The sequence below is a fragment of the Colius striatus genome, chromosome 11, assembly GCF_028858725.1.
Source record: "Colius striatus isolate bColStr4 chromosome 11, bColStr4.1.hap1, whole genome shotgun sequence".
Lineage (NCBI taxonomy): Eukaryota > Metazoa > Chordata > Aves > Coliiformes > Coliidae > Colius > Colius striatus.
The window spans coordinates 19,946,017-19,967,026 of NC_084769.1; the positions used below are offsets into that span (position 1 = coordinate 19,946,017).

Here is a 21,010-nt window from a genome sequence, read left to right on the forward strand (position 1 = left end):
AAATAAATGTACTTTGAGGGTTCCGTTTTGCCTTGTTATTTCTACTGCTTGTTTGGTCACAGTCCACTGCGTTGCTATAAACAGCTCTGCAACTCATAGCTCTGCCAGCAACCTACACTGATCCCACTCCCTACAGCTTCACCAAAATAACCTCAAAACTATGACTAGAGCCATGCAACAAAGGCCAGCAGTCACAGCTTAAGGTAATTTGCCTCTCCAAGTCCTACCAAATCTTACGTTTGACTGTTTCGGATGCTAACGTAAACCGATTAAGTGGCTCTTTTTTCATCTATGCACCTTTTAAAGACTGTATCACGTAATAATCAAGACGCAATATGCTGAAAACTCTTACAGTTTACCAACAAGAAAAATCCTTCTGCTCTGGTTTGATCTGACAAATTGGCAAAAGAACCATTTTTGAACACTGGGAAATCCTTCTGTTTCTATTTTTAAAAACTGTAAAGCTTCAGCCATATCACGCTTTAGTTTGTTTTGTTTTGTTTTTTTTCCTGGATACATTCAAAGTAATTTTCCTTGCCATTTTCCAATTGTTGAGGTAAACATACATATTTAATATAAAGTAACATTGAAGCCTAGCCTATAACTCTCAGCAGTACATAGTGCTTTCAACACATTCCTTTGAGGTACTGTACAAATCACAATCACTTTCCTGAGTTTTTGCAGACAGAACATTAAAAGAAATGAACTGCAGAAATTAAGGTCCAGATTACCATTACCCTGTTTTACCTGTTCTTAGTTTAACACCGCAGAACAGACAGGATTGAGGAATACTGTTGCTCTTAGAATAGCAAAAATCTGGTTCTCTGTCGCAACACAACCGTTCATCTCTTTAGTCCAATAATGTTTGAAGTTAAAGCTCTTTATATTAGCACATGCCACCAATGTAATTGTGAGGCAAACAAAAAATAAAGCACCACTTCAGGCACTTGACAGCAACTAAATCTCAAGAACAGCAGAATGGAATCAACACACAGGGTTCATGTCCTTCTGAAATCAACCCACTTGCACCTTGCTCCTTGGTGAGTATTGTCTAGCTTGAACAGAACTGAGCATCAACATGCGCTTTCTGTCATGTGTGGCTTTTTCAGATCAGCAGCTCTTGTTTGATGCACTTTTCCTTCAAGTCTACCCTGACTCTTTAGAGGCAAGGTAAATTGTAGTCTTCCCAGTACCCTTCGCAATTTTAACACTACTGAAAAGGGTTCTCTACCCTATGTAGCAGGTTCTGTGTGTGCCAACATTCACTACATTTTTTTTTAAAGTAGTATCACTGACTGCAACCAAACATTTTGTTCCATTCAACATACGTATCAAGCTCTTTTTGAGATATGCTAGGCTGTATCTTGCAGAAAGCATTTTCAAAGTCTTGATATGTAACTGGCCTCAACTGGCTGGGCATAATGGCTGAAAGGTCTGTGGCTGGCATGGCGTGGAGTGGGCCCACCACGGCTTCCTGACATAAGTGAGCCACATCTAGTCCAGAAAAGCCTTCTGTGCGCTGGACAAGCAGTGCAACCTCCTTGTCATTGAGACAGTAATTGTGCTGTGAGAGCAGTTGTACTATTATCTGGTGTCTCGCTGTGCTGTCAGGAAGTGGGATTAAAAGTCGTTTCATGAAGTACCTTCGAAGAGATTCATCAATTTCTTCCGGTTTACTCGTGGCGCAAATTACTACTATTTGGTCCTCAGCAGAAGTCAGTACAGTGTCCAGCTGCATAAGGAACTCGGTTCTCATCCGACTTACTGGACTGTGTTCTTCACTCACTTGAGAGGAAAGGAGCATATCAATGTCACTAACAAAAATCACTGAGGGTTGGCGACACCTTGCCACGAGGAAGGAGGCATGGACAATTTTTTCTCCTTCTCCTAACCACTTTGTGACAAGGCCAGAGCCAGTAATTTTGAAAAATGTGGCCCCCAGCTGACTAGCTATACATCTGCCCATTAATGTTTTGCCTGTTCCCCGAGGTCCAAATAAAAGAATGCTCCGAGGTAGAGCAGTCAGTCCATTGAATGCATCTGACCTTAATACTGGCCATAAAACCTCCTCCTTAATGACAGCCTTTACTAGATCCAGGCCAGCGATGTCGCTCCAGTCCACGGGAGGTCCTTGGTTGATAATCTCGTTGGTAACAAGGTCAATGAGGTGTGTATCAGTATTCTTCAGTTGCTCGTCCACAGAGTGGTTGGATGAGGTAGCTGCACGAAGTCCCGGGCCTTGCATGGGGTGAGGGAGGAGCTGCCTGTGCTCGTCACCATGCTCATTCATTACTGGGGAGGTATACTTCCCAAATGAGTCACTTGATCTTGAACTCAGTGAGTTTTTAGCAGTACTATAGGAGGGGGGTGTTAGAGCCCTACTGGACTGGCTGCTGAATTTCCTTTGCTGTTCAGAGGACATTAGCTGCTTTGTTGGCTTAAATGCTAAGGATGATGTTTCAGCACTTCTGTCAAAACCATTCCCCCTGTTTGCATTTGAAATGCTGTTGTCGGGCATTCGATACATGGGACTCTGTGTAGATCTCTGTTGGCCATAGCTGTAATTTCCATAACTGGAGTCCATTTCTCCTTGCCCTGCCATGTAGAAAGCTTTCCTTTTGAGAGAGCTGGCTGAACTGTTTGTCAGGGCAGATGGCGCGATGGGAGTCAGACCGTGCCCCTGGTAAGAGTAGCTGGGGACAGTGGTTGGGGGCAGAGGGGTGGGAGCAGGGATTCCTGAAGGCAGGTATGCTGAGGGTGGCGGGGCACCCCCAGGGCTGTACCCAGGGCCAACAGCAGTTTGAGGAGGATAACTGGCAGAAGAGTAGCTGTAACTGGAGAGATTGGAGGTCCCATTGTAGCCAGGGACGAGGGTTGGTGGCGGCGGCGGTGGTGGTGGCTGTAAAAGTCCCGAGCTGTGCAGGGGGGATGGATGAGGAGACGGAAGTGCAGGCGTCGGCTGGCCGCTGTAACTGGTATGCAAGTACGAGCCATTGTATCCTGCAGCGTATTCCTGAGATGGGAGCCCTGAATGAAGACTGGGAACAGTGTGGCTTCCGCAGGTACTGCTGGAGTAACTGGGTTCTGCTAGGTTACTGGCCACCCCAGGAGAGCTCCCGATGCTGGCTGAGACATCTGCGGGAGGGAGGGCTGCACTTACCCCAGCTTTGCTGGCGGCGATAACGTCTGGGACACAGTTCATGGCATACACGCTCTCTGAGTTCAGCGACGGCTGCCAGGGCTCGCTTTCATTCTTCCGACCGTTCACCAGCCCTGAGGGAGCTTCAGAGTAATTGCTGAGAATGGGTCGCTCAGCTGGGCCTTCCAAAATACCAGAGTATTTTTCTGCATACTTTTTCAGAAGATTGGAGGCGGTGAGAGCCGAGATGTCATCGTTGGCCCAGGCGTACTGGTAGGTGCGCTGCAGGTGCCCCCGGTAGGCTTCCACCTTGTGGGCAGGGGACCGGGTGGTTGAAGTGATATCAAAGTGCTGTTCTGGCCACTGGGCATGCTCTGGCGTCCACTGCATCTTCAAGCCTAGAGTGGCAGGAAAAAACAAAGTTAGCAGCAAACTCAGCCTTTTAAAGACATTTTTAAATGAGTTCTCAAATGCAGCAACTGTCAGCTTCTTCAGCTCTTTAAAGCGTTGTACTTAACACCATCGATCTTTAAGGAAAGAAAATGCAATGCTCTTATGAGGCATCAGTTTATTGGAGATACACACAGAGACACATTTTTTGCCAATTCAGTAGGGGGTTATTTGTCGGTTTAAAAAGATATAGGTAATGTCATATTTCTCCAAGTAATTAAATAAGACTCGGTAAATTTTAAATAGTCTGAGTGCAGATTTATTGTTAACTTACGAGGCATCCAACTGCTCTGTCCTCTCTCATCACTGTTTTATATTTTAACCAATATAAAAATATGAGACACAGCTGACAGATCACATCTAGGATACCTCTCTTATTTGGTACTGAACACCTAGTTAGCACAGTATAATGCACCCTGCGCAGAACAATATGACACAGACATAGCAGGTCATTCCATAATCCAACTCTCATCTAAAGTGGTCCACGACAGTTTCAAATCTGCTTCGTGGAGTGCAGCAAAGCAATCTCCCAGGCAGCGCTCCGTCGCTTTCATCACACAAAGCCTACAACTCGGTATGAATTACAACTGGCTCCTTTCTGCCTCTCAGTTCTGTTGTTGAGGCTCTGGAAAAAAAAACAAGCATGACTTGTCTGTCTTCCCCCCCCTCCCCGCCTCACAGCCTCTAGGGTACAAAGAAAGAGGGTTAAAAAAAAAAAAAGAAAGAAAAAAAAAAAGATAAAGAAAAGGAAAAAGAAATGAAGCCAAGTCCCTAAAAGTTCTGTGTCTTTCACAGCTGGCTGTAAAATGAAATGCCTACTGCTAAAAAAAAAAAAAAAATTAAGAAAAGAAAAGAAAAAATGAAAATGTCATTTTAAAACAATTAATCTTGTAAATAATGTGATGTGAATTATTCCCCCCCCCCCCACGTAATCCACCACACACCCATAAGAGCAATTTACAAGCGTTAAGATAACCCCCTCCGACTTGTACCTATGCATGGTAGATACATTGATGATTTTTGTACAGCTGGATCAAACAGACCTCCTTAATCTCCCTCGTATTACCAAAAGTGATTTTTGCAAACAGTCTTGTGCCCTCTGGCACAGATTCGCCGATAAAGAGAAGGCCTAGTCGAAATGAAGCATCTGTGGCACTACCTCCCCTCTGAATTACTGCAGTCTATTTTGACAGCTTCTACCCCCTCCTGTTTTTCTCCCCAACCCCTTTAGCTCTTCATTGCCTGACTCTGGCATCTGACATGGCCAGCTTAGCCTCGCTGAGCTAAACCTAACACAGCACACAGTTTGGTAACAGAATGGCATGTTTATTCCCTTCTGACTCCCTCTTCCTTGTTTGCAAAACCACTGCACCAGACACTGGAAGTTAATTAGCAGGATGATGCTGTGCTAATTGTGTTAATTTACAAGGTTTTAGTCAAAGAGAATCATGCCAGGGCTGGCACTGCTGTCATGCTTCTGACTTAATGATTAAGAAATACTGAAAACAAGGTGGGAAGGATTGCAGTAATTACACAATAAATGAATAAAGCAACAGCTTCATTTGCAATTATATTTTATTGCAGTTGCACTCATTTGCATTTGGATTCTTCATTTTTATTTTTGGATTCACGTATCTTCAAATCACCAAATGATTTAAATTTAGTCTGAAAACTGCAAAGTACCACTAATGGAGCCTTATATTTCATTAGTACAAGTACTGCAAATCTCAGTCCATGTGAGCATGCCATTGATTACGTGTGGATTTTTATTTTCCCTGAGCATTCTCTTTCTCCCTCATTTTTCAAACACTTTGACAACTTGAGAAAAATGTCTGTTAACAATTACAGAGTTATCCCATAAAAGTTAATTTGAAGAAGTGCTTTTGACAAATGCAGCTTTGAGATTGAGTTTTTGGTAGATTTATTTCTTTCATTTAGCGTTAACACAATCTTTTTTTGCTAATTGTTTCTGATATTTCAACCATGGCCCTTCAGGGGAAGTAAATATATCACAAAATTGGATGAAATTATAGATCATGCTTATGCAAAAAAAAATTGCAATTTTAATGAGAAACTATCAGAAGCTTTTCAGAAATTATACTTTGCTACATTTGGCTAGAAATCTGAGGAGCAAATCACCAAGAGTTAATTGCAAGTAATCAATATCCAAAATTCTTCTACTGTCATGAGATTTACTTCAAACTTTTTTAAAATGAAAGAATATTAATGTTCTTGTAATTTGGAACTGCCTAACAGACATACAAGTTCATTGTATCTATTAAAAAAAAAAAAAAACAAAGAGAAAAAAGAACCATCCAAACAAAACCTATCTGTGTTCTGCAATATTGGGCTTATAAGGTTACCAAAATATTGACAGCTTCTATTACAGACATGCAGAACTTAAGTAGATTGATGTTTCACTTACACACTTAAGGAGCTGATGCCATGAGAAAAGACTCTTCACAAAGAATACATTAAAGCTGCAGTGAAACTTTTGAAAAAGAAGATAAAATAAGCATGGATGGAACAGAGAACCTGGCTGGGCTGGTACTTGTACTGTAGTTAATGGATACGTTTTTGGCACATTGTCTTTAATGACTTGTAAAAGGAAGACTATTCAATTTAAAGATAAAAGAATACAGTAGGTCATAGCACAACAACATATGTCATACACTACCCACTTAGCAAGCTTTTCAAAATGCCTCTCATAAATACTTTAAACATTTCATCAATTGGTCTTTTTTTATTTAGAATGGATCATGTGCTTTTAAAATAAAATAGTTCTATTTGTAGTCACAATGGGGAGATGTATTTAGATGGTGTAAAATTCAGTTATTTGAAGTTTATTTGTCTAGATTAATTTATTTTCCTTATTACGAGTCTGCAAAAAAAGTCAGAAAATCTGAATTATCTGTTATAAGAGGAGGGGGAAAATCACATCATCAGCGTTCTTTATTTGGAATAATTGCTAGATAGACCAGTAGTTTCACACTGTCATGCTATCTTTGGATATGCTCATTGCACAATAATTGAAAGTTTATTTATTGATGCATATTAAATACCAATGCATTTACAAAGGCTGTAAAGGCAGGATTAGGCTTTGATTAGATAAGCTTAAGAGAACAGGACTGTTCTCATCACATGAAACATGAGCATTTATTCCAGCACATTGCAATCATTAGTGTTATTTGGAAGCATAGGTTAATAGTTAACCATAAGCATATTTTTTGCATTAGTTAGCAGGGAAGAAAACTGTATTTACATGGCTTCCACTGAAACAGCCTGGACCGAGGGGCACAAGGAGCCATTTCCTCAATTTGATACTTATCAGTAAAGCATCAAAATTTTGCTAGGTTTGACTTCATTTGTTAATAGTTCAATAATTGTTTTGACAAAAGTCAAATGTCCAAACTGGGGAAAAAAAAAAAGAAGTTGTGGTTTCTTTTAATTATGCAAATACTTCCCCCCTCCCGTCCCCCAATTGCTTAATGTTTGCTGCCACTTCCTCTCCACGTTTTAAATTGTATTTTTTTTAGTTGCTTTGTGCTTGGGCCGGCACACCTTCCTGCATTTCTTTTGTTGGGAATACAAATGCTGATAAATATCTAAAATCAGGTAAATAAGTGCACTTTAGGAGGCTGAGGGGTTTTTTTTTGTATAATTTAAACTCTGACATATACCATGGTCTTGTAGATAGTGTATTAGCTCAATAATTTTCTGAAAATTCAGAGGCAAAGCTGAATGCATTTTCTAAAAAATGCTTAGCTAACTTAGGAATCCTCTGAGCTATCGACATTTTTGAACTGTATAAACTATGCTGGTATGGGCTGTAAAAGGCAAAAGGAAAGGATTCTGTTCTTTAAGTACAGGTATGTACTTATCAGAGAATTGCTCTTAAGATAAATTTAATACATTACATAGGAGAGGCAGTGTAGGCTTTTTTAGCAGTATCTATGTTTCCTTGTCCTGACAGCCTTACTGTACACATTTCCTCCATAATTTTTCCAGTTGTATCTGAATCACATTTAAAGTAATTATAGTCAACAATTTCATCATTTGATTATTTTGATCCAAGTATTTCTGTTCTAATGTTGTCCATTTAGCCTGAAAATTTAAAAAAATCGAATACATAATACTTCCATCAGTTTCACATATAGTAATTCCATATGTCAGAAATCCACATACGTATTTAGATTTATGAATTAAAATAAACAACCGCCTCAAAAAAAAAAAAAAAGGAAAGAATGCCACCGTTAGGGGAAAAACAGCATTGTAATCTGAACACAAAAAGGAACAAACAACATTATATACATCCTGGGTTTCCAGCAGGGTCCAATCCTGCTGAAAGCCCGAATGAGTTTGTGCATAAAAAGAACCCTGCTCTGTTGGTACCCTCAGTATCAGGTCAAACTGCTCAGCACTGCAACTGATATAACCCTGTAAGGAAGATAAAAAGAAATAACTAGCCATCCTTTCACGTTAAATAGGAGAGTTTCTGTTGAAGGCATGGAAGTCTAGGAATATTAGCTAGGACCATGCTGGGTGAAAACACAACAAAGGACTTAAGATGTCGCATAGACAAGTCCAAACAGTGACAATCACCTTCCAATTAACTAACTTGGTTAGCAATGTTCTGCTTTAGACAAAAGACACTGGGACTTTACTAAACCTCTCATCTGTTCTCATCTGTAATAAAATAATCAAGCTAAAATTATGTCATATACACCTGTGTTTTTCTGAAGATACCGACAGAGGTTGCATTGCACTTCCAGAGATGCTGGAGAAAAAAACCTAAAAGACACGGTGCTATGGTGCACAAATAACTAGAAACAGGGCAGCACTTGAACCTTCCCAACCAGTTACTAAAATTTCAGTTCAGACTAGGGGCCTCCAATCACTCCTTCAACATACCTGAGGCAAAAGAAAATAATTCTTGTTCTGTTGTGGTATCTCTGTTTTTGCCCTGTTCATCCCTGGAATGCCTCAGGTCCTATCTAGCACAGGTCTGCAGGTTCCTTTAAAAACATCAGTAGCTCAATGAGATTCTTAACTTTAGGCATGTAGTTAAATATGATCTGAGCCATTGCTTAATGTGCTGTAGATTGTACCAAGGGCAAACAAGACAATGAAATGCTTCTGATAACTGTCCCTAACAGACTTGTAGGAGCATACTCGCAAGATAGGAAACAACTGCAAAACCACAGCTCTGAGTACCACCAACTCTCATTCCTCCAAGACTTGTAAGTGAATGTGATCCTCATCGCTTTGGATTCCTTACGGATTTAGCTAGAGACACCAAAAGACCACTGTCCCTACTCACGAAACTACTACTGTCAGCTCTGTCTCCAATTATTCAGACATTAAGTAAGTATTTACACAATGGACCATAATGATTTTAGCCAAGGGACTGCTTCTTGTGAATGTGCAGAGATCAGCTCTGCCAAAACAGCTATCAACTTAAATAGGCACTTCACTGGGAATGTGCCAGGAATCCTCAAACCTCTTAACTTTAGTGAGAGCTGAAGGTGTTAGTACCTTGAGGATCAGTCCCTGAATCCATGTTTTAAAAATCCTTCTTAAGCATGGGACAGAGTTGAATAAATGACTCATGCTGTAACCACTGTTCAAGACGTAGGGGACACAACTCCCTGGGTTTGTACTAAATATGATAATGTTTTGTAAGAGTGTATACTGTCATATGTCCCATAACAATAAAAATTAATTCAAGATAAAACATTTCATTTACACTCCATTTTTTATTAATAAGCATAATTTCAGCTGTTTGAAGATAGTACAACTGATCTCTCTTAATTGGAAACAGGAGGGATTTTGAAGAGTGGATTGAGTTAATTATGTTTAGCAGGGAAAAAAAAAAGCAGCAAGAAAACGATTCCCACATTTATTTTCTAATTACTCAGTGAAGACCTCTGCTCCAGTCCATGAGGAACTCCTTTGACGTCAAAGGACGCGGTGGGAGGATGAGCCTCCAACTGAGTTGCCCAGCTGTACAGGCCAACTTTGGAAGTTTTTTCAGTAAATGGCAGTCACAAACTCAAGAAAATCAGCCTCGAAAGTGCACTTAGCGTTTTCTTGGTAGGGATTCGTTCTTCCTCTTAGTATATATAGCCTATGCATGCCATGTGCATCAGTGGGAGCAAGCTGTTGGCAGGGTATTTACAATATGATTCTCATCTAGCAGTGATAGCGAAAACAATACAATCTTTAAAAATCCCCACTTAAATCACAAGTAATATTGATTATCACATATATGCCAACAGCGCTTAAAGATCAAAGTAGTAACAAAAATGCAACATATTTTAGGATAGCCTGGATCAGTTGAAAAATAAATTCCAGGCGTGGAATCCCAAACTAATACAACCCAATTTTCTAATTTAAATACTGTCAAATGATTATTCCTTTTAAGTCATATTTTCACACCTCACAAGAACAAATTGCAGTACGTTTACAGCAAATGAGTTCTCTCCCTTCAAGCCCCCTCCCTGCCATTTACATAAAGCAGTGCCTTTGATAGTCACAAAGACATTTCTGGCTAAACGGCCTTTAACAGGTCCATCATCTTCAAAGGCCTTAAAAAACAGAAATAAGGAGAAATAACAGTCAATGAAGAAAAGGGGAACTGGGTCCAGAGATGACACTATCATATTTTGACAGTAGAAACAGATTGAATTCATAGGCCAACCAAGCAGCAGGCCACAGATGTGGTCGATAAGGACTGTAGCTATTGCTTAGGCACTGCATGGGACCTCCCAGGATGCTGCCCATCTTGGAGGTATCAGTTTCTTTGCAGCAGCAGTCCTTAAGTGCAAAAACATTCTCAGTTCAGGGCTCTGTCCTTGCAGAATAATCACATTGATGCACTATGATTGTGTACCACAAGTAAAGCCATTTCTGCACGCGTCTGAACTCTTCCACACAGCGAATTGGTCGTATTTGTGATTAATAGTAGCTCATCTTTAAAATGGTTTACTATAGCAGTCTGCTCTCCTTGTACTCATTTGCTCTTAAAGCTTTTCAAAACAACTAGAAAACACACTAACAAAGACAATAATTGCAATGAGTTTTCACCTATTACAATGCTTCCTTTTCCTAGGCTTTAAATTTTCAAGCAGCTTCTGTCAAGTACCTCTGAACAGTACCACATCTTTAAAAGACCTAGTATATTTTGTCAATACCAAAGAAGTAAGACCATGATAATTTCCAAGAGAATATTCAGAAGGACACTATTTACTTTTCTGTAAAGTAAGCATAATATTAAAAAAACCTCACTTTTTGTAGTCTACTGAACACATGCTTATATCTAGAATGTATTTTTAAAAGATGTAATATACCACATAATCTGCAATTTATGCAAATACAAACGTAAGAATCAATATAACTATTCCAGAACAACTAGCAATTCTGAGAATGAAAAAATTCACATGGTAAAATGCAATCATAAATGAATATGGAGTCTGGCCACTTGGCACAAGTATTTATGCATATTATGCAGAAGCAACCTTTTCCTTGCTTCCCCTTCCAGAGTGGAGTTTGAGGTATATTTACCTTGAAAGAACATAACATGAATCCTTAAAAGCAGAGCAGATAAAATTCACTCACTGCTTTATCGTGTTTCTCACATAATCAACTGCAGAAGGTGAAACACAGAAGTCTGAACTTGGTTTTTAGCAAGTAAGTGAGAGGCAAAAAAGAACGATTTTTTTTTTTAGCACTAGGCAGTCTCATATTGAACATTCAGATCGTGACCTAAAGTCTTCCAGGAAAAAAAAATCCAGATGTCCAAAAATTATAATTTTCAAATGTAGGATTCTATTATCTTCTCCATTTCTACTGCTAATCATGACTCAGTAGATTACTTCCTTTTACAGGATTTTTTTTTTCGTTCATGCTTAGAATTATTGCTTTCCTCGCCATAAATAAAGCATTTGTAAAAGCTTTTTTTTCCTCCTCCCCCCCCGTCCCCCCCAAATCTTAAATCCATTAAGACAATTTCCTTCTTAAGATCACTTCCTTTTGCCAAATGAAGATCATCAGGACATACCACTCATGTCCATAGGGACAGCAAAGCTAATGAATATGTATGTTTTATGTCACAACAGAGCACTCCCCTTGTTCGGCAGTATCGACCTTCTCTTATGTGAGTAAATAACAGGTGAGCACTTGTGCATGAGGATAAATGGGGTTAAAACTGCCATAAAGGGACATACTTTATTTGAACAAAGTGAGTGCACAATAAATAGAGATTTAAATGATGTTTAATTAATTTTCACATCACATTGTTCCAAAATGTTAGAAAATAATCTTGCTCTCAAACACAAGACCAAGTTAGGTAGTAAGAATTATTTAAAATATATTTCCCTCCAATTTACAGCTGCATCACTCTGTAGAAATGCCACTACATTGTATTTTTTATATATTTTTCAGTCATCATACTTTAAAAAAAATGATGTATTTCATAGCTTTATGTATAAGCAAGAGGTTAATTCTAGAGATTTATCTAACCAGCCCTATTCGCCTTACAAATATGAAGACAAAGATCAATTTCTGCAAGTTTCAAATAGCTGTAGTCAGGTTTGACCCATTACACTCAACTAACAAGAGTGAAAAAGCAAATTTCTATGGGCCAATAGCACAATGCTCCAGCCTGTAGCCAGGAATACTGCTTTCCTTTCAAAGTGCTTACTCAAAAACGTACCAACATAGGAAAGGTATGAACAGTGGCTTTACTGAGATTAGAGTAGCTCTGCTAATTAGCTAAATGAGAACAAATACTGATTAAATGTATATATAGAAGTAATCTGATACTCAAGAAAAAAAATCCTTCTTAAGATGACTCCATGGCACACAAAGCTTTTGCAAAATTTGTTTGTGTTATTTATGCATTTTCCTTTTTGGCAATCTGCACATTAATTTTTAATGAAATAGTAAAGAGATGTTGCGTCTCACACTTCGATAAAAATATTCTATAGCCAGGACTGGGTGACATAGTGCATTAATTCAGTGTCCTTCACTCCTGGGACCTGCGTATAATTTAGTCCAGCCTGAAGAAAATAACTTTGATCTGAAGGCTGTGGAAAAAGCTACATATGAAATGAGTTTTGGTGGGTTTAGCGTTGTTTCTTATATACAAGACGACATATGAAGATAAACTGCTTTAGAATGCTCCTGACGTGGCCCAGGATTAAGAGCAGGGAGCTCTTAGCAGAGCTCATCCACTCTCTCCCTTTTTCCTGTCGTACCACACACATTTCTCTCTATAAGCATCAGAGCGGCTAACGCTGTCACACGTTGTCTTTCCAAGGAGAATATCCTGTGTAAAAGGATTGTATTATCAACCTGTATATCTATTTGGTCTCTCCATTGAAAAAAAAAAAAAAACACACACACAACCAAACAATGTCTGTATTTCAAAGTGAGAGATGACGTTGTAAGAAGGGATGATGTTATCACACAGGGAACCTGAGATTTCCACCCCAAGGTAGGGAACACCTCAGCTAAGTCATCAGAAGTGTACTAATCATGCTCTTAAAGAAAAGAGAGCTTCTGCACAGCTCCTTCCCGGGCTTGGCTGCGCAAGCAGCTGACCCTTCCTTTCCTTCCTGCTCCCCCCAAAGCAGAGAAACAAGATTAAAAGCAGAAGCATAACCAAAGAAATGACATCCTAGAAACACTAAGCTGAGCTAAATCTTTTCCCCACTTCAGCCTTTCAATTACTGTACTCTACAGATTCCAAAGATTCTTTCTTACTCATTCAATAAAATGTACCTGAATTAACTACTGGAAAAGGAAAATAGACAATTTTTCGCATGCTATTGGTTTGGGACTTAGTGTACTGTTTCCAGAGCATTTGAAAGGAACTATATAGATTGTTCAGTTAGCTTGACAAATTATCTGGGGGACAGGGAGAGGAGGAACAGGAAATTTTCTGTAGACAAATATAGCAATTTCTATATATATGCATATACATTTATATATTTTACACACACAGAGGCACCAGAGAGAGAGTGTCTTAACTGAAAAAATTAACTCTGTGTGTGCCGATATTTTTGCCATATTCCTGGAGAGAGTGGGGAAGGAAAAGAAACTAATTCCTAGTATTACATGTTGGTTCTCTTTTCTCAAAATGAGCAAAGTTCATCCTGCAACAAGAAAAGTCAAACCATGTCCTGAAATGCACAGTATGTCATCAAGGTCCACAGGCATTGCAAGGGGCAGAAAAGAGTAATGTGCTAGCTTTAAAAACAGAAAGAAGTTATAGAGCCCGACTGATAAAATGTCACTTTACTTTGCCGCTATCTCACAAGTTCAGCCTTTTCTCTAAGCAGCCTTGAAGAGACAACAAAAATCTAAACCATGCAATGATCATATCAATAACTAGCTAAGCACTAAGGATAGCTTAAATAAAAATAAACTGTGTTATTTTTCCTGTAATTTTGTCCATAGTGTTATTGCATACACAGTCATCTAATGATGAAATAGTTTTAAAATTTGCTTCAGGGTACAGAAGTCAAGCTCCACTGATTAGCATCTCAAAGCACACTACAGGCACACATTTGTATAGCTGAATAATAGCATTGTGTTTGTATGATGTTCTAAAAAACAAAAAAGCACTATTTTACTTGATGCTTGATGATGCACAGTGATGAAAGTTCTTTCTCTCACAAAATACAAGATGTATCACTGCTAACTGTAAGAATTTCAAAGAGAAGGTAAAAAGGTAACGTCGCAAAGGAGCCAAGAAGGGGTTTTGGTGTCAATACGAGACACCTAGACCCTGAGGTTCATGTGCTTGATTCTCCTGTCACTTCTCTGGTTTGAAGTCACAAAAATGGCTGAAGTTTACAATTTATCATGAAGGAGATAAATGTTCCCCGCTTTTTACTGTATTATTTTCTTTCAAGACAATAATTAGTCAGCAGTTAATTACAGAAATGATATTTTGTTATCCAGCATTAGGGGTTTGTGCCACATGTTTAATAAAAACTCATCACAGAAAATATTTCATTAAAATTGAGAGAGAGTTTTGATATTGCTACACTAGCTCAGTTTGTTATTTGTTTCCTATGTCTAATAAGGTGGTTTTCAAAGTTTACTGAATGTAAACCTTCCTAAAATTTGCTGTAAACTGACTGGACAGATGTCTGATTTCAGTCACACTCTGAGACTCCAGACCAACATATCACTTCCAGTAGCACAGCATCTTACATTTGTGTCCTTCTATTATTTCTCCAGGCATAATTTATCACAAGGTTTTAGTTACAAAAGTCTCCATCCAAGATTAAGTTAAATAACAATATAGAAGTGCATCCATGGGAATTTAGTATTAAAAATGCTACACGCTATCAACAGGAACTTTAGGATTTTGGTAAACATTCAGCAGCTATCACGTTATTTTTTTTTCAGGTAACATTTTTCTTTCCATCCAGAATGTGTAAGTAACATACAGGAATGACCTCAAGGAAAGGTTAACTTTAATACAGTTAGTCATACTTAACATCCAAAATTAGGTTCATAAATAATAAATATTCACTGAAGTATTTCATATCAGTGGTATAAATTTATAACACTTCATTTTTACATTGAAAATCATGTTTTAGAAGTGAAAAAATCAAAATAGGTTGAATTATGAGGTACTGTGAAAGCTGTGAGAGTTTTGTGATTGCAAGTGAAAGATTTACAGATCTTACGGATCTGTAAAAGATTTACAGATAGCAATTGAAAGGTGCATTACACTAATCAGAGGAATGCATAACCTCTGCAAAGCAGGTAGGAATGAATCATTTTAATTTTCTCTCTTCTTATGGCTCTATATTCTTACTCAAGGGAAGCAGAGGAAATCTAAATATGACCCTATTTAGATATATTAACTGAAAAGCCTTTGTAGAATTTTTAAGCAAACGGGATTGTGCTTCCAATGCTGCCCATATAGTTTTCCAATGTGTTAAATTGGATGGCTACTTGGACAGCTCTCTATTCATTACTGAACTGTTGGAAAGGAAACACAGAGGTGGCATTTTCCTTTTAAAGCATCTAATGCCTTGTAACCAGATTCCAAAGCATGGAGGAGAGATTTCTTTCTTTTTTTTTTTCTTTTTTTTTTTTTTTTGCTAGACAAGCTGTCGTAATTGAAATGAAGTCTAATCAGACTCATTACTGTTTTCAGCAATTTGCACCACCAAAGATGCTTATTAGGTAACAGTGTTTAATAAACCGCTCTTTAGAAAACTAGCAGTAATGAGCTCTTAACAGCCAATCTTTAGCGTGAATGTAATGTGAAAAGTGTTCCTAGCGCTGAATAGATTTTCACATTTAGTAGTGTCATAATTAAGCTCAAGGAATTGGTAGCTGTGATGATAGATTTCCTGCAATATAGACTTTTTTTTTTCCCCTCCTTGGAAATATATTTGAAAATACTTGGGTTTCAATAATATTTACTGAGCAAATTTTAAAACTAGTTAAAAGATTGTAATAGACTGGATTAGCTCTGTAAATGGTTCTTAATCAGAGTGTATTTGGGGAATCCATACAGTACTGTAAGTTAGGTATCATCTAGCTAGCATGCATAAAGTTAATTCCACCTAGCTTTGTTTGACTGCTCTTCCATCACCTAACAATTTCCAGTCATTAATATACAAATACTAAATGTTGCTGTCGACAGCTGAATGATAATGAATGAAAATGGCCAATAAAAAGAGATACTTGAAGAAACACTTGTCAGTTCTCCTTCCACAGTAACAGCTGAAAATGCTCGAGACAGAATAGAGCAAATTGTTTGGTTTCAAAATAGAATTATGGATGTATAATATGGGTATATATTTATGCATGCACATACACACAAATACGGCTAATGCTGTTTTTCCTACACATTTCACATGCCATCAACTAGTATCTACATAGCTCCAAAAACTCCAGTTCCTAATGTAAAGAACACCACAGCTCTGGAACTGTAACATTGTGATATATATTATTCATAAAACACAGCCGTGAGCAAGAGATAAGTTTTCATCAATAGAAAGTTCAATTTAACTAGATGTACACCTTGCTGCAGTGGTCATATCAATAGTACTACTAACAAATGCTGAAAGAAGCAAAAAAGAAAATAAATTGTATGTATAAGCTCTAGCTAATTAAATATCCAGAGAGAATCTTGAGCAATAGCCACTATTGTCTCACCAGATTGATTTAGGCCTGACATAATACTTTAAGTTATCAATAAGAAATGACCAAGACTTCTTTTTCGTCTCCTGCTAGGAGAAGAAATACATACGGATGCAAGTGTTGTTTTGCTTACTAGAGATTCTGTGTTGGCCGCCAAGACTTTGGAAAAAAAGTGCATAAAGATAAGTAATCAATTACGAAACCACCAAGAAAATGATGAAGACTAATTCTCTTGAACTCAGATTTTCATATCAGACTTCCACATTAAGATGTTGAGTTCCTTTACTGAATGCGTGCTCTTACTACATCTTTCTTATACCCTACCTCTCAAACTTCACTAATCTTAAATGCAGCCTCTAAGCCTCCATATCTGTTTGCAGTTTTCTGAATCAATAGGACTATGAGAACTGAGACTACCAAATTAATATCAGTTTCATTTGATTTTGTGGTATGTGCTTCTTTGTACTACAAAGTGGAAAAAAGAAAAAAAAAAACCAAACCAACTCAACCCCACACCCAGAACTCATTCCCAGATGGGGTTTTGTAGCTTTCAGATCAAAATATCTTCCAGTTTCTTAAGTCTGAGCTGAATTTGTACTCAAATCCAACACTTTTTAGTGATGCTGCTTACCCTATCATGCAATTCCAAACTCTGCACCTTTAAGCCACATACTTAGTTTCTGCTCTCTGTAAAATAATATAACAGAAAACCATAAAATAAAATGAAAGAGACTCCACAGCTGCTTTGGACTACCTCCTCTTGTACTTCTGAATAATGCATTAAATTTCACATCATTTGTGACAACCCCACACTCTAAGATACAAAACATGCATTTTGTACTGTTGATTTTACTAAGCCCCGATGCTCTGAAGCCTCAATTGCTCATCAATAAGTCCTTCAGTATTATACGTTATGATATTTTCAGTACCTTAAAACTAAAGCTGACAGAAAGGCAGCATCCACAGGGTGTACCTTAGGCATCATTATAAAACTATGGTTGCCATAAGAGGGGAACCTTCAGTGCATTCCTTCTGCAGCCTAGCATTACCACAAAAAAAACAACCCCAACCCCATAACCAAACCTCTAGAAACTCACAGCAACAACAAACCCCACTTTTCAGTCTCAGATCCATCAGTATTTTATCAAACCTACAAAACACCAGTCTGCTCACCTAAGATGTTGACCCCAAACAATGCCTGACTTTCAATAGAAATCGAGACTGTTCCCTCTGATATCTCTAGCCTGCTTAACGTGATCACAAAAGCCTTCTTTATCTGTCTCTTAAAGGAGCTTCCACTGAATAAGTAGGACCTATTAAATTTTACACTACTTACAGACTGCTACCCCGAGATGGAGTGTTACATATACATGAGTGCAGACTAGCATAAGAAATTGCAAAAAAGTGTAGGAAGTCAAAGAAGGAGGTGAAGCTACAGAGGCAAGTTAAACTGAAGGAAGAATTTGCCCCGAAACAGGATTCTAAAAGAAAGCACAGGGAGAAGAAAATTAAGACCCACATTGAAGTTAAGGCGCTGCCATCAGCCATTGCCTCCAGTGTCTTCACAGGGTCACGGCCAAGCAGGCGGAGACAGCTCTAGTGGTAATGCTTGTTGTTATCAAAACCTAAGGTGAGCCCTGGAGTGGCTTGTCTTGAGACAACTCCACCAAAAGACAGCATAAATAGCAGAAACTGGAGTCCACGTGCACCTTCTACAGTAGCGTAGACATTATTTTCATCTCCATCAGTGAAATTCCAACATTATAGCCCAGCTTCTCCCAGATGGGATCAGCTATTAATCACAGTTTGCCCTTCAGTAAAAGGTACCATAAACAATCCATAGGGTGCCTTTGAGTGTATAACACCTCAGATTTCTCTGTTCTCTTGTTTATGGCAATTTTGCTTAGAATTTTTTGTGGAGGGTGGCTTGGATGAAATATTATACAAGATTGTTTCACTTGGTGTTCTGCATTGTTTATTCGTGGGCTTTGAAAAAAAAAAAACAAAAAACAAACACAAAAAACAACACAACCTCCCCACTTGCCCAACAAAAATAAACTTAATTGTTCCAAACAGAAGCAACTGCTTTTCCAAACAATTGCACATAAACCACTTCTGTGGACTGATGAGGTTACCATTCTATTATGACACATTTACAAAAGCTACATAATAGATGAGTTGCAGCAGATGAGAACATTTGTACAACAGAACTATGATCCTTTGTATTATGGCAGACAGTATTCCCTGCACTTCAGATTGGTTTAAACACACAGATATGCTTAGTAGGTGTGTCTTTATAGGTAGAGTGGTCTAGTACACAACTTCCCTCACTGAAACTGCTTATGGAGATATCTCCTTACAAAATGAAGGAGGCAAAAGGAACAATATCAGGTCCCATATAATACAGTTATGGGTTTGTCTAGTGAATGGGGGTTAATAAAGAAAATATATGTATGAGTGAGGAGAGCACCCACAGGTTTTGGAGGGATTAGGGTAAGCACAGCAGAACCTAGCAGCCCTTGACTTCATTTTTCGTAGACTTTATTTTCTGCTTTTCCACTATAGAGCTTTCTGTTTATTTTAGCATAACTCTGTATCTTTGTCATTAAACAATCAAGTTCTAATAAAAACCATAATGCAAACAGCCAGTTGTGTAATGAAAAACAACACAGGGTTGAAGGAGGGTTCCTGCCTGATCTCAGCAGCAGATTAGCTTATGCCCTGCAGCATGAGATGGGAAATATGTTACTCACTATTACAGTTTTGATTCTGTATTTCTATTTTATATGAATTTTTAAAGGGACACAATATGAGGCTTTGGTTCAGAGAATCTCTCTCTCTGTATGTATCTATGTATGTACGTATGTATAACTGTACACATATATTTTATTTCTGCTTCCAGAGCAGGGATGGTGTTTGTCTCTAGTGATGGCACAATGTCTAGTCTGGAATCTGCAAGACAAAAAAAGCCATGTTTTGGACCATCCCAATACAGATTATGTCAACTGCAATCCCATATACATGTCCTTTTAAGTGGCCCTTTTTCTCAGAAACCATCCCACTGTACTGCTGTGTACTGCAAGATTACTTCTGCCTAGAGAACGACATAGTTTTATTCATAAAAGTAGAAACCATTCAGTTAATTGCTTTTTTATACTCAATAAATGTTAACAGTTCATTCACTGGCAGCAAGCCACAAGTTCTCCAAAAGACACAGATCTTTCAGATGCATCTTCCTGTATCCGCCGACATATATAGTCCCCTTCCCTCCTTCACCCTTCTGTAGTTCTTTACATGCATTTCTGCACTGTCCTCTATCTCAAACTTAAAGTTGTACCAAATCAAGAGCAGCAGTGTTAAAAGGTGGTCAGAAAATAGGACAGCAAAAGTTTTTGAAGTTAAAGCAGCATCCTGTTCCTACCACCTATCAAGCATATTTCTGATTTCTTCATGTACTGAAGGCCAGGTTGGCTGATTGTCATTCACTTCAGGAATTTAACTCTTCAGATATAGCATAGCTCTTCAACACACTTGTCCCCAAAGGCTTGTGAAATTCATGTGGAGAGATCTCATCTCGGTCTATGTCAGCCCAGTCATTGAGAAGCAAGTGAATGCCTAACCTACTATACCAGCATATGGGGTTAGTTGTCCTGAAGATGTATCTAGTATTGAGAATAAACCATGTAGGGTAAGAACAAGAAACTTTAGTGCACAAAAGACAGGAAAATGAGGCAGAACATCTGTACTCAAGTACTTGCTAAATATTTTCTAAGGTTAAGGAAGGCTTAAATTTGTTCAAGGACTTAAAGTTTCTGTTAGTTGTGTGGATTTTTTTTTTAAACCTCTCATTTATTTCATTAGGCACATAATTATTTTGGCACCTTATGATACAAAAATGTTGTGTCACCTTTTCAAGAATACATTAAAAATATTTAAAATAAATATTCTATATTTGTTTCAATGAAAATTGCCTTAGGTTGTATCCATGTCTTGTTCAATCTATGTATTAAATGGAAAGTTTGCCATGGCTGAACTAAAAGGCAGTTGATAATAAATGGTTAGAGGGCATGGGCTGATATTTAAGAGGTAAGGTTGCACCAAGGTAGCTTTGATGGGCCATTTTGTATCGAGGATAACCAGAAATGACATTTCTTAAAAAGGTCTGGATTGCTAAAGAGGAGGAATGGCCTAAATGCATCAATGAAAACTGCTGCTGAGCATGACTGCTTTTTTTAATATTTTGAC

At 38.2% G+C, this 21,010-nt stretch overlaps 1 protein-coding gene across 1 annotated transcript in view; it reads right to left on the reverse strand.

The window, feature by feature from the left end:
• Positions 1 to 1,288: 1,288 nt before the first annotated feature.
• The window catches only part of FIGN (fidgetin, microtubule severing factor), a 40,080-nt gene continuing 20,358 nt past the window's right edge, over positions 1,289 to 21,010 (reverse strand). Inside the window, exon 2 of the mRNA XM_010197261.2 lies at positions 1,289 to 3,537. Within this exon, the coding sequence (XP_010195563.2) occupies positions 1,289 to 3,529 (2,241 nt within the window). The 5' untranslated portion in view covers positions 3,530 to 3,537. The remainder of the gene's footprint in view (positions 3,538 to 21,010) is intronic.